This window comes from Stylophora pistillata, chromosome 3 (genome assembly GCF_964205215.1).
Source record: "Stylophora pistillata chromosome 3, jaStyPist1.2, whole genome shotgun sequence".
NCBI classification, from domain to species: Eukaryota; Metazoa; Cnidaria; class Anthozoa; order Scleractinia; family Pocilloporidae; genus Stylophora; species Stylophora pistillata.
In genome coordinates this window covers 2,718,216-2,730,000 of record NC_142521.1, presented here as the reverse complement: position 1 = coordinate 2,730,000, position 11,785 = coordinate 2,718,216, and the positions used below count along the sequence as shown (strand labels likewise).

The 11,785-nt window shown below is 37.8% G+C and overlaps 3 protein-coding genes across 8 annotated transcripts in view; 2 read left to right on the top strand and 1 right to left on the bottom strand.

Moving 5' to 3' along the window:
- LOC111330510 (protein mono-ADP-ribosyltransferase PARP14-like) overlaps positions 1-986 on the top strand; it is a 15,370-nt gene extending 14,384 nt beyond the window's left edge. For both annotated transcript variants that reach the window (XM_088751968.1, XM_088751967.1), the window contains exon 11: positions 1-986. This exon is cut by the window's left edge and continues 2,664 nt beyond it. The gene's annotated coding sequence lies outside the window, so the exon portion shown is untranslated.
- A 113-nt stretch (positions 987-1,099) lies between these two features.
- On the bottom strand, positions 1,100-6,200 carry LOC111330511 (E3 ubiquitin-protein ligase DTX3L). 3 transcript variants are annotated; one of them, XM_022935375.2, is made up of 4 exons: positions 6,061-6,200; positions 2,824-3,048; positions 1,957-2,224; positions 1,100-1,730 (listed from the first exon to the last, which is right to left on the bottom strand). In XM_022935375.2, the coding sequence occupies exons 1-4, from the start codon at positions 6,074-6,076 to the stop codon at positions 1,661-1,663; spliced, it is 579 nt and encodes a 192-aa protein (XP_022791110.1). In that variant the 5' UTR covers positions 6,077-6,200; the 3' UTR covers positions 1,100-1,660. The 3 variants fall into 3 exon arrangements, with proteins under 3 accessions (XP_022791110.1, XP_022791112.1, XP_022791111.1); XM_022935377.2 differs by lacking the exon at positions 6,061-6,200 and adding an exon at positions 3,506-3,642; XM_022935376.2 differs by lacking the exon at positions 6,061-6,200 and adding an exon at positions 3,502-3,637.
- Positions 6,201-6,460: 260 nt separating this feature from the next.
- On the top strand, positions 6,461-11,117 carry LOC111330513 (tripartite motif-containing protein 3-like). Of its 3 annotated transcripts, none has more exons than XR_015998389.1 (3): positions 6,461-7,731; positions 8,640-8,969; positions 9,389-11,117. XR_015998389.1 is itself a non-coding variant. In XM_088751989.1 (2 exons), the coding sequence occupies exons 1-2, from the start codon at positions 6,461-6,463 to the stop codon at positions 9,474-9,476; spliced, it is 1,359 nt and encodes a 452-aa protein (XP_088608115.1). In that variant the 3' UTR covers positions 9,477-11,117. The 3 variants fall into 3 exon arrangements, 1 of the variants encoding a protein (XP_088608115.1); XR_015998390.1 differs by having other exon boundaries at positions 9,272-11,117; XM_088751989.1 differs by lacking the exon at positions 8,640-8,969.
- The last annotated feature ends 668 nt before the right edge of the window (positions 11,118-11,785 follow it).

Sequence of the window (11,785 nt, the reverse complement as noted above, 5' to 3'; positions counted from 1 at the left end):
TTGCCCTCTTCGCTTCTTTTTGTGAAAATTGGTTTCATGTGCAAACTGGTAACAATGGAGAACACGCTCGCAGTTATAACACACTGCGTGAAAATGATAGAGTTTTCTATAACCAATGTATTTTTGCATTGTTTAGCAATATTCACAGCGTTTGCAATTTCTTTTGGTTACCCCTGGCCAGATTTTTTTTTTTCCCCTAGGAAATAGGAAAAAAAAGCGAGTTAATGAAAAGAAAGTGTGGCGTGTAATGTATTTCTATAGTTATATCATCTCATTAAGAGAAAATAATCTCAGGTAATCTGCGATTAGGGCTTTATGTTTTTGAATGTGAGTAGGTTTGTTACTTTGTTTGGTTGCACGCTTGCTTGTTTGTTATCTTTGTTTCCCATGCGTAAAGCATCAGCGACCAAAGAGCAGGATTGAAGAGATGGGTACAGTGTGTGGATTTGATAGAGGTTACATCTTGAATCGTATTTTTTTATGTACATGTACACCTTATTGCAATAACCAAAATACTGTGACAGATAAGTGACAGAGTTTGAAAACAAGAAGACGTAGTCCCACGGCACACATTCACAAAGAAAATGTGTTGGTACCCAGCTGTTTCATTTTTCTAAGGGCTGAATTGTGCGAAAACCTTAAAGTATATATTTCTAAGCTTTCAAGTGAGGCCTTGACGATTGTATTTAGTTGATTCATCCAACAAAGATTTAAATGCAAAACTAATTCTCTTTGCATCCTATCGTTTGTTTTTTCTATAAAAACGTTCTTGCAATGAGGTGTACATGAACGTCCTTACATTTAGTTAAAAGAAAATGACAGAGAGGAAGACGACTTTACAGCTGAAGATGACAGACCATGGCTTTGTGCACTAAATGTAACATGTAACTTTAGGAAGCTGTCTCTTGGGTAAGCTGCACAGCTTGTCGATTGTTAGACACCGGTCTCCCGTCAAATAATAAAATAATCACTCGGAATGAAGGAAATTGTCGTTGTTTTTCAGTCTCTCGTCAGCAGTGACGTAAAATACCGTTTTTTTGTAAGACTTCGTAAACGCAGGTCACACAATTAACCCGCCAGGAAATCGAATCATCTTCAGTACTGTAAAAAAAATTTAAAAAAATTTATTTGTACTCTTCAAATTTATTAGCACTTTCAAAGAATAGCAATAGCAACAATCCCTTTGGGGAACATTCGAAAAGTCATTATTTATCGCGGGGGTGGCGGCCAGGGAGGAGTGGGGATTGGAGCATTTTTGTTGTGTCACAGTAAAATTTACCTCATCCCGCCATAAGGTTCTTTGATATTCTTTCCCCTTATTTTCTTAAGCCCCCCTTTCATACTCTGTTGCTAACGACTGATTCCCCATCTGTTCCCTCTAAAAACCATGATTCCCCTAGCATCCTCCACCCCTCTACCCCCCTCTCTCTCTCTCTCTCTCTCTCAAAGAAAGGCTGTTCATGTAAAATGACCCTGCAAGGAAGCAGAAAAACTCAGATAAACAAAGATTTTAACTGGAAAAATTTTTACAGTAGACTTTGCAAATTTCCAAGAATTGTTATTGCAGTTGTCAAGCCATGTCTTCGTTCTAAAAAAGCCTGAAACAGGTACAGTGTACTGGTTTCAATTTGTATTAATGTAAGCGATCGACTGCTGAAGATCATCGGATCCCTTTCGCGGCGAGGTCTTCCTTAACACGTTGGAGATAGTGTGGATCGGGATAACCAAACCTGCAAAAAATGAGTCGACAAAGACCATTCAGATGCATCGTTTACTTACCTCTTAATATAACACAGTTAAATTATTTTTTGGCACTTTTTCAAAGGATTGCACTCTTGGAACAGAGGCATTCTGCCCATGAAAAAGAACAACGATCAACAATAATCGTGCGCGAAACCTCTCGGTGAAAAAAGCACCCCATCTTGCATGACACGTTACAAATTTCAACTTACTTACCCGTGGGCACCACCCGTTGTACTTGTCTTATGATGTATATCATTCCATGTGATCTGATTGGATAGTCCTGTTGTTATGGAGGTTCCCACAGTAAAAACCAATCGTGCATTAAAAGCTCTGTGTAGCAGCTGCAAGACTTCTCTACCCTCGCGATTATCAGGTAAATACGCAGTACGATGCGTCCCACTGTACCGCTGACCAGGGTTTGGGTGCTCTGGGCCTTGAATTCCTGATTGAAATGAATACTGAATGCAGATGGTATCACACCCTAATGAGAAAAAAAAACCACCTTCAAATCGAAATTCTTTTTAGCTTGGGCTATTTTCTAAAACTGCAGCCAGTCTTCAGTAATGCCTTATGGGAACACTTTTTCCTTAAGTTTCACAACTAGTTAACAGCCTCAAAAACTGTTTTTTCCTGAGGTTCTTCAGATTAGAGATACTCTCATACTCAGGCTACTTTAAACATAATTAAATTACCGAGTTAGAAAAATATTAGAGACAAAAACAAAAATGGACCGAAACAGATTTTCAGTTTAATGTATGTTATCCATTAAAGGATCATACATATTTCAATGAAGCAAATTGTATAACAAACAATTTATTTGGTATATAACATCACCCTAACCCTAACCCTAAACCTAAACCTAGCCTTACAACTGTAACGCTGAGCCCCAAATGCAAAATAAATTTGTTATATGGTAAGTCATCCTGACCAAAACGCACAGGTCTCCTACCTTAAAACAATGTAACTTAATATGTACCTAGGGAGAAACACTTTACCCAGAAAAGAAACATTTACCTAGATAAAAAATATAATTAATTAAAAGCAAAAATTAACTGCAATATAAAAAATTATACAACATACCATAGTAACCTGGGAGACTGGAATGCAGAGTGGACCAAGCCATATGCCCTGGTGGTTGATTACCTGTCACGATTCCTTGTGGCTCCTTACAAATGGGGCAAACATTTAATATCTTCAGAGCTTGACTCAAACAATCTTGGCAAAATACATGACCACACTTGATAGTTTGGGGTTTAACCATGCTGTCAAGGCATATAGGACATCTGTGCTGTATGTTTGTCCATCCTAAAGAGAGGAATGAAAAATGGAAAATTAATTCAAAAGAGCAAAGAAATAGATACAAGTACACTCATGCTTAAATAATTTTGGAAAAAGTGATTCTATTCCACAACTTACATTACTTGATAGAAGTAGAAAAATTCAGAGAAGAGAGTGAAAAGAGGACTATAAAGGGGATTGAGAAGGTATGTGCACAAAATCCACAACTCTAATCCTCCTTCATTCCTCTCCCCTCTATTTTAATATTTCCCCATTTATCTATCCTCTCCCCCTCTCTCATTTCCCCCAAGGCATTAACCCTCTCAGTTTTTAAGTACCTGCTTTGTTAAGACAGATCATTAGAAATACAGAGGGCACTGCTCAGATTGGCCAATTCCAAATAGCTAAAATTTGTCAGTATCACTGTACATGTCTAAAACTTTACCAAAAAAAGACTGAGTCCAAGGAAACAACACATACCTACCCTTCCATACTGTGGTCCCTTCCCCAGCCCATAGCCCCTTCCCCCAACTAAAAATGAAACAACTAAAGACAAAATTTAGTGTCAGTCCTTAAACAACCATCTCAAAAATATTTTCACCCATGAAAAATGTTCATTCTTCACATTCATACCTGTATGAAGATGTCTGGAAGTTAAAGTACTAAGTAACAACTTTTTTTAAACAAAGGTTTTCCATTTAAGTACAATTTCTCAAAGGATAAAAAATGCTAACTACACTAGGAAAAGACTAACTACTAGTAATAAAATCAATAAAGCTGCTTTACAAGGATGCTGTGTATATATATGATTAATTGCTGAGTGATCTTGCTGTAGAAGTTTTGGAAATAGACCTGGAAGGAATCTACATTGGCAAGAAAAGGAGAAAGTACTGCCGCCTACTAGTGACTCCTGCAATTCTGCTGTAATGCTTGAAAAAATCTAACACAGCCACTGGCTATGGGTGTAGCAGAAGAGGTTTAGGGTGGGGGACAAACTAATAACAGCTACCAGCAAGAATAGAAAATTGCATGCTCACATGACTGTATACACATGCAGATCATTCTGAGTGGACTGCTGTCAACCTGCAGTTGCTAGAACTTAATTCTGCCTGCTCATGATCAATTTTTAGTTTTCAAATAACTCCCACAATCCTTCACCTGTCATTGCAAGTAACCCATGTCTGTCTCATTGTTATCAATTGGAGGAGATCATGTCATATTCTATGGGTCAAACCTCACAATTAAATTTAAATACTTAACTTTCAGTGCAAAAGAAGTATTACTAACTCTATTGCAAAATGATGACTAAACTTTCACTCACTCGTAATCAGCCACTGATCATGTGCCTCAATTAAACCATTAGATATCAAACTTGTGTGCCAGCCCATGTTAAGGAAATAATTTCATAAAAAATTTCCATAACTCTAAATTTGCTCTAATTTTGAGTTGGGAGGTATAACTTACAAAACATTAAATGAATGGCCATAAAAGAAATAGTGAGCTTTGTTTCCCTTGAACATCAAGATTATATATACTCTTGTCTTCGTCTTAGGACAAAGGGACAAAGCATACGACCACAAGGGTAATTAAGTCATTCATTGTCAATTGAAGGATGCAAAGCAATATAAAAAGTGACAGCCAAATATCATCAGCAGTATCAGGCAAGCATCAGTGAAGTATTGGTGAACTTGAAAATATCTTGGAAATAAATATCTGTACCTGTAAATCTTAGTCAAGACGACAATTGGTTACCAGCCGACCTCTGCATCCAGCAAGTATATATATATACACAAAATGTCAATCAATTATTGGTGGACACTTAAACTACTAACAATTCCTATTCATTGCACAAATCTGCCTATCTACCAAGAATATAAATATAATATAGGCTATCTACAGCTGGTACATATAGTCTGGAAAAATAATATAACGCATAAGAGACTGAAGTGCTGCAGCCACCAATTAACTTAATTTCCTAACATTTTCTCACATTTGATGAACTATTTGTTATACATTTGCCCAGGAATAGCATATTATGCAGAGGACCACTAGCTAGGGGTATTGGTTATACTATAACAAGTGGTATCACCAATCCAGAATTACAGGATAATCATCAACTGAATTAAAAACCTTTAGTTAAAAGTTCACCATGGCTGGTACAGTAAGGAGGTCGAAGTAACTGAAACTGGCTTAGATTAATGATTAAACCATAGGTCTGCAGATAAATACAGCTAAATGAGGAATTTACTCCTGTTTACTCCTGGAATAGTCATTATAAAGTAATGTAAGACATTGATATCAACATTTGCTTCCACAATTTGCAGTATTGAGAAGAGAATTCAGTTTGTCCCTATGACAGGAATTACCTATTAATGGTGGAAAACCATAACAGAAAAAGGCACTAAGGATAAGAATCATGAGAGTAAAGAATTAAGAACTGTTGTAGACAACGACTACCATGTTGTCGAACTGCATCAGTACAGCCCACCCTGGTGCATGGACAGAATACCGGCTGAATTTATAACTATTCAATGTCTCTATTGCAAACACCAGGTTGTTACTGAAACTATGTAGCAGAAAGTATTGTATGAAATAAGATCTACAGCGTTGAGAGGTCTGTACTTAAAAGAAATTTTCGTTTTACCCGTCAGGCTCTGGTTTGCGCTTAGATTTAATAGGCTAACACAGTTACGTCAATTCAGATCATCAATATTGTTTTTGTTTCCTGTTCAAATTAAAGCGAAAGCAAATGGCAAAACAGAAAATTTTTTTTAAAATCAGACCAGCAATAAACACTAGTAAGGTGCACAACAACACTGAACAGGGATAGATTTTAAGAATTTTTTGGTACATCAGAGGCAAATAATAGTATCTACACTCGGCCAAGTTCCTGTAAGTTCGTTCTCCCGCAATAAACACTGCATTTGTGAATATTCTTACGGTCTGAAATCTCTCCTGGATCATGAAAACAAATTCATTATGTATCTTTTGATTAGACAACTGTATTTAGCTGAATATCACTTTTTCTATCGTGTTTACCTTGACGTGTGTCCATCTCTGTACAGAGCAACTATAACCTTCAGGTACTGGAAATTGTAGGTAGCAGTGTGTCGGATTTCTCGGAAACGGCGCTAACCCACCCGCTCTGAATGTCTTGAGCTGAACAGACACCACTTCCGTTGTGGCGAACAGTAATAATGAGCGGCTGAGAATAGTAGAATGCCAATCCGAGCTACACAAGTTTCTTTGATTTCCAAGCTTCCGTCCTAACACGATAGAATATTGAAGAACCGTCACTTCTGTGGAGAAGTTGCTCTATAATAGAATGAGACCGAAGGGTCCTTGGTACCAGTAAGCGTGGCAATACGAACAACTTCCGCTTTTCTGAGAAAAAAAGCCTTTACACGACAGCCAGAGACTATTGTCTCGGAGGGAATTAATGGCTGGATGTGAGAACTTTCTTTATGATGCTATCAAGAAAGAATTGGAATGCTCCCTCTGCCAGGAGCAATTTACTGAGACCAATCAACCAAAAGTTCTCGTATGTCAACATACTTTCTGTAAGTCTTGTCTCCAGCGCTGGTTGCGACAGCAGATTGGGAAAGGTTTGAGCTGCCCAAACTGTCGAGTTCGAACCGAATGTCCCAACAACAACATTGACCGCTTACCGTCCAACCTTGCACACAAGAGACTGGGAGATATCTTGAAAGCTCATGGTGATTCGGATAAAGGACTTAATCTCAAATCAAAGGAACAAAACGTTTGTAAACGACATGAAGTACTCATAAAGTTCTACTGTGAACCGTGCGAAATCTGCATTTGCTCAGAATGCGCCATTACGGATCATAGAGATCCGATAGATCACAACATCATGTCGCTTGAAGATGGAGCAAAGAAGCAGAGAGGGATTATCCAAAGTAGCTTGAGAGATATTGAGGAGAATTCTTTTCTTCTGAAGAACAATTTTGAGTCTTTAAGTGAAAGAAAAGCGAAATACAATAATAGCATCGATAAAGTGGCGGAAGAAGTTCATAGCGTGACGGAAGGTATTATAAATGTTCTTCGTCAACAGGAAGAAATGATGACAGAAAAGTTGGCAAAAGAAAAGTCACTCTACGATGAGGCCATAAAAAATGAGTTGTCGAAGCTCGTCGAAAAGCTCCGACTAATGTACAAGAGCACAAGACATGGTAGAGAAGTTTTACAAACAAATGACGTAAGGAAAATGTTAGACGTAAAACATCAGCTTGATGGAACTATTGCGGAAAGGTTTCAGAATTCTACGCCACTACTCAGATATCCAGAGTTCAAGTATTCGTTAAATACCCTGCCTCCAGATTTCCGTCTTGGTGTGCTACATGTAACCTTTACAGAGCCTTACTTTTCTGTTGGAACAGGACAAGGACTAAGTGAAAGTATTCAAGGAGAGGTAAGCTACTTTACGGTCACAACGAAGGATTCAGGCGGCAAAACAACCTACAGTGAAATTGACAACGTCACGGTGGAGATCACATCCGTAGAACAGGGAACCAAAAATATTCCAGCTCTCGTAAAGGACTTAAAAGATGGCCGTTATTGTGTATCTTACACGCCAAGAGCTGTTGGAGACTTCAAGATATCAATCAAAATAAAGGGACGATACAATAAATGGAAGTCCCTTTCAGTTGGTTGTAGCCCCAAAACCGAAGCCAGTTTTCAGCAAATTTCATGGTAAGAATATAATTTCAGTTGGCCCAATACACTTTAGAGAATTTGCCACGTCAACTCTAAGGGTTTAAACCCTAGCAGCAGTTCCATGCGTTACACGCGCGTGACCTTGTGTAGGGACCTGCTAGAAATACAGATGAATGATTTTTCTTTCTCATTTAAGTGACAAATACATTTGTTTTTTTGACATGCAGTTTAAGTAAAGCTTTGATCCTCGCAGATGAGCTGCAATTGAATAAATCATAGTATGGGAGCTAAATGTGATTCAAATTTGTGCTTTCCAGGGTAAGTTTTTATTTCCTGCAGTTGTTGGGTCTCATCACTGGGAGCCCATACGATCTGTTTGTATAGCCGATTGTTAGTTTATAGTGAATGTACCAGATTTACCGTTTGCCTCACCTTTAGCTATATATTGCTGACTATGTATATAAATCAACGAGAAATAAACACTGAATTACCATACCTGTGGTGTATAGTCGTCCTTTTGCCTCAAAAATGATTGTTTGAGTGATTTTGAACACGTTCGAGTTCGTTGTTAATGTAACTTGTAAAATCATTTTTGAAGCAAAAGGACGACTATACACCACAGGTAAGGTAATTCAACATTTATTTCTCATTGATTTATATACATAGTCAGCAATATATCGCTATAGGTGAGGCAAACAGTAAATCTGGTACATTCACTATAAAATAACAATTGGCTACACAAACAGATTGTATGGGCCCCCTGTGGTCTCATCATGCAAAAGAGGACCAACTGACATATTAATTTTAGCCCATTGTGGTTCACTGCCTCGACAATGAATGAAAGTTTTTATGTCAATGAAACGTACTCCAAACCTCGAGCGTGTATACCACAATTTGGTTAAAATATGAAAAGTCTAAACAATGTTTTTATAATTCCTTTTTAGATGTTATTTTACCAAGCTACTGGATCCCTCAGCCGAAAAACGTACGGGGTGGAGAACTTACCGTTCATCTCGTTGAGCTGGATCCTGTGAACAATGCACAGGAATACCAAGAAGTTCAGAATCATGCTCAAAAAACATGTCACAGCAAAATTATGATCTTGAGAATTTCACGAGTTCAAAATCCAGCTCTCTACAGGACATATGCTATGCGAAAGAAAAAAATGGATGAGTTGAAAGGAAGCAATGAAAAGCGACTATTCCTAGGGATCCCGGGAAGCAAATGCCAACAAATAAATGAAACGGGTTTTTGTCTTTTCCAAAACAAAAATGGTATGAAATATGGATTTTTTTCCCTCTGCTAGTTTGCACATATATTGTGTGTTTACATATAGAAACAAATCAATCCTCAGAATTTTTTGAAGCACCAAATGCAACTTTAGTTTGAGTCTAAATATTAATTTGATTTGAAATGTTAATAATCATACCATTTTCACTTATGTATCAATGGTAACTCAGAATTGTATAGGTGTTTCTTATTCTCTCTCTATGATTGGTTTAGAAAAGTTGTGCTAAGTAATTTGGTCTGTCACGTTCCCTGCTCCTGGGATAATTTGCTTGTTTTTTACTTCAAGAACTGATTGGTTCCACGCGCTGTTCCTTTACTGTGTCGGGCCGTTGTGCTTACTTTGGTTTGGCTTTACAACATTAACTCAAACAGTGCCCCAGTTTAACCTTTACAATTCTTTCAGCACCAACAGACATGTATGGAAATGGCTTGTACTTTGTCAAGGATGCCCTTCACCCAGCCCAGTCCTCTTTCTCTCCACCAGACAGTGATGGACACCGATACATGTACCTCAGCAGAGTCCTGGTTGGTGAATACACAGTTGGCCGACAAGGCATGGTTACTCCTCCAAAGAAGAACCAAAGTGATTCCAAAGAATCCTTTGACTGTGTGGTGAATCAGATCCCTGACCCGAATATTTTTGTTATTTTCTACGAGGGACAGTTCTACCCAGAGTACTTAATCACATTTTCTTGATGATTCTTTTTCATTATTATGTCTATTGTTGTTGTCTTTTTTATTATCTCTTCTATCACAGTCTTTGCTGGTGTTCTTTTTTTGCATCAAGTGGGCACAAACCATCAGTCACAATCACAATCAGTCACTGAAGTCAATCATTCTGTTCTTACATTAAATTCGAATTAAATTTCTATTTTTCCCTCTTTTTTCCCTTTTATTGTTTCTAGTTCTGTTGTTCAGTTGCTGTACTACCTTGTCATTTTTGTCAAAGTTTGTAAATGCTTCTTTATTTTTAAATTTCTATAATCATAAGTGCTAGATTAATTCATTACTTATTTATTACCTATTTTGAATTTATATGATATGTTTAAGGATTTGCAGAGCTACATGTAACTCACACTAGCTTTCCTAAGTCAAGGCTCCCTTGTATTTGTACAAAACAAGGTTACTGCTGCTGAAACTGTTATTGTTATCGCTTATATGAGAACGATCCTTCGCAGTAAAGCACTATTTGAGCAATAGTGAAATCAGACCTGAAAAAAATTTCAGGCCTGTACGGGATTCGAACCACTGACCTCTGCGATACTAGTGCAGCGCTCTACCAATTGAGCTAACAAGCCAACTGGGAGCTGGCCATCAAATTAATTCGATATAAACCCGTAGATGATAAATTTTTTTCAGGTCTGATTTTCACTATTGCTCAAATAGTGCTTTACTGCGAAGGATCGTTCTCATATACGTCTCATAACCGCAGTTCACACATATGTTTCATATGTTTGTTGTTGTTTGATTTATCATCTACGGGTTTATATCGAATTAATTTGATGGCCAGCTCCCAGTTGGCTTGTTAGCTCAATTGGTAGAGTGCTGCACTAGTATCGCAGAGGTTAGTGGTTCGAATCCCGTACAGGCCTGAAATTTTTTTCAGGTCTGATTTTCACTATTGCTCAAATAGTGCTTTACTGCGAAGGATCGTTCTCATATACGTCTCATAACCGCAGTTCACACATATGTTTCATATGTTTGTTGTTGTTTGATTTATCATCTACGGGTTTATATCGAATTAATTTGATGGCCAGCTCCCAGTTGGCTTGTTAGCTCAATTGGTAGAGCGCTGCACTAGTATCGCAGAGGTCAGTGGTTCGAATCCCGTACAGGCCTGAAATTTTTTTCAGGTCTGATTTTCACTATTGCTCAAATAGTGCTTTACTGCGAAGGATCGTTCTCATATACGTCTCATAACCGCAGTTCACACATATGTTTCATATGTTTGTTGTTGATTGTTATCGCTGCTAACAAAGCTCAAATGAGACCTTAAACTTTTTTTTTTAGTGGAAGACCCTTGAAATGGATTGTTAAATTTTAATTACACCTTGTTTAAAAATCTCATTCAAGCTTCAGTGCTTTCCTTTTAAAATGCTATTGAATAATAACATGCACGGTTGTTGTTGTTGTTGCCATAGTAGTCTGTCTTGGATTTCAAATGCATGAAAGGTAAAGTTGGCAGCCAGCAAGATATGTAAAGTGTTAGATTATTTGGTTTATGATGGGTGCCTTATGTGTCACCAGTATTTTCAATCTACAATTTCCAATTGAGATTTAAAAAGCCAAAATCCTCTCATACCTAAAAGTTCAAAACATAGTGATACTTATTGCGTTTGGATCTAGCAGCCCTTAATTTATTCATTTCTTTTCAATGGTTGTTTCTGTCTAGGAATGATGTCAGAGAGGGAGTGGGGCGGGGGGAGTGTACTCCATACTCAAGAGCTGCCTCTTGACCTTTGTAGTGTATATGAGACTGTCAAAACTTTTTAATTCTACTTCAATGGAAATTTCCTCCTTCATGTCTCCGCAACTTTTTCTCAAACAAAAATTATGGCATTTTTTATCAACAGCTTAAAAAACCTTCTGATCACCAAAAGTGACACAATACCTATAATTTCATTTTAGAGCAAGTTTGTCCTAATCCCAGCTGTTATTATTAACTCAATCAAACTAGTATGAGACACCCCCCCCCCCAACCAATTAAGGGCTTCCTCTTGGTTAGCACCTCCTCCCCTCGCCTTTAATTGACTTCCTCGCCGCCTCATCCCTGGTTAAGCACTACCCCATGATTAGCGCC

Coding starts and splice junctions, on each gene's coding strand:
- LOC111330511 (XM_022935375.2), bottom strand. Junction 2,225..2,823: donor CAGTCTCCCAGGTTACTATG/GTATGTTGTATA, acceptor TTTTCTCATTAG/GGTGTGATACCATCTGCATT. Junction 1,731..1,956: donor ACAACGGGTGGTGCCCACGG/GTAAGTAAGTTG, acceptor CATTTTTTGCAG/GTTTGGTTATCCCGATCCAC.
- LOC111330513 (XM_088751989.1), top strand. CDS start 6,461: ATGGCTGGATGTGAGAACTTTCTTTATGATGCTATCAAGAAAGAATTG. Junction 7,732..9,388: donor AGTTTTCAGCAAATTTCATG/GTAAGAATATAA, acceptor CAATTCTTTCAG/CACCAACAGACATGTATGGA.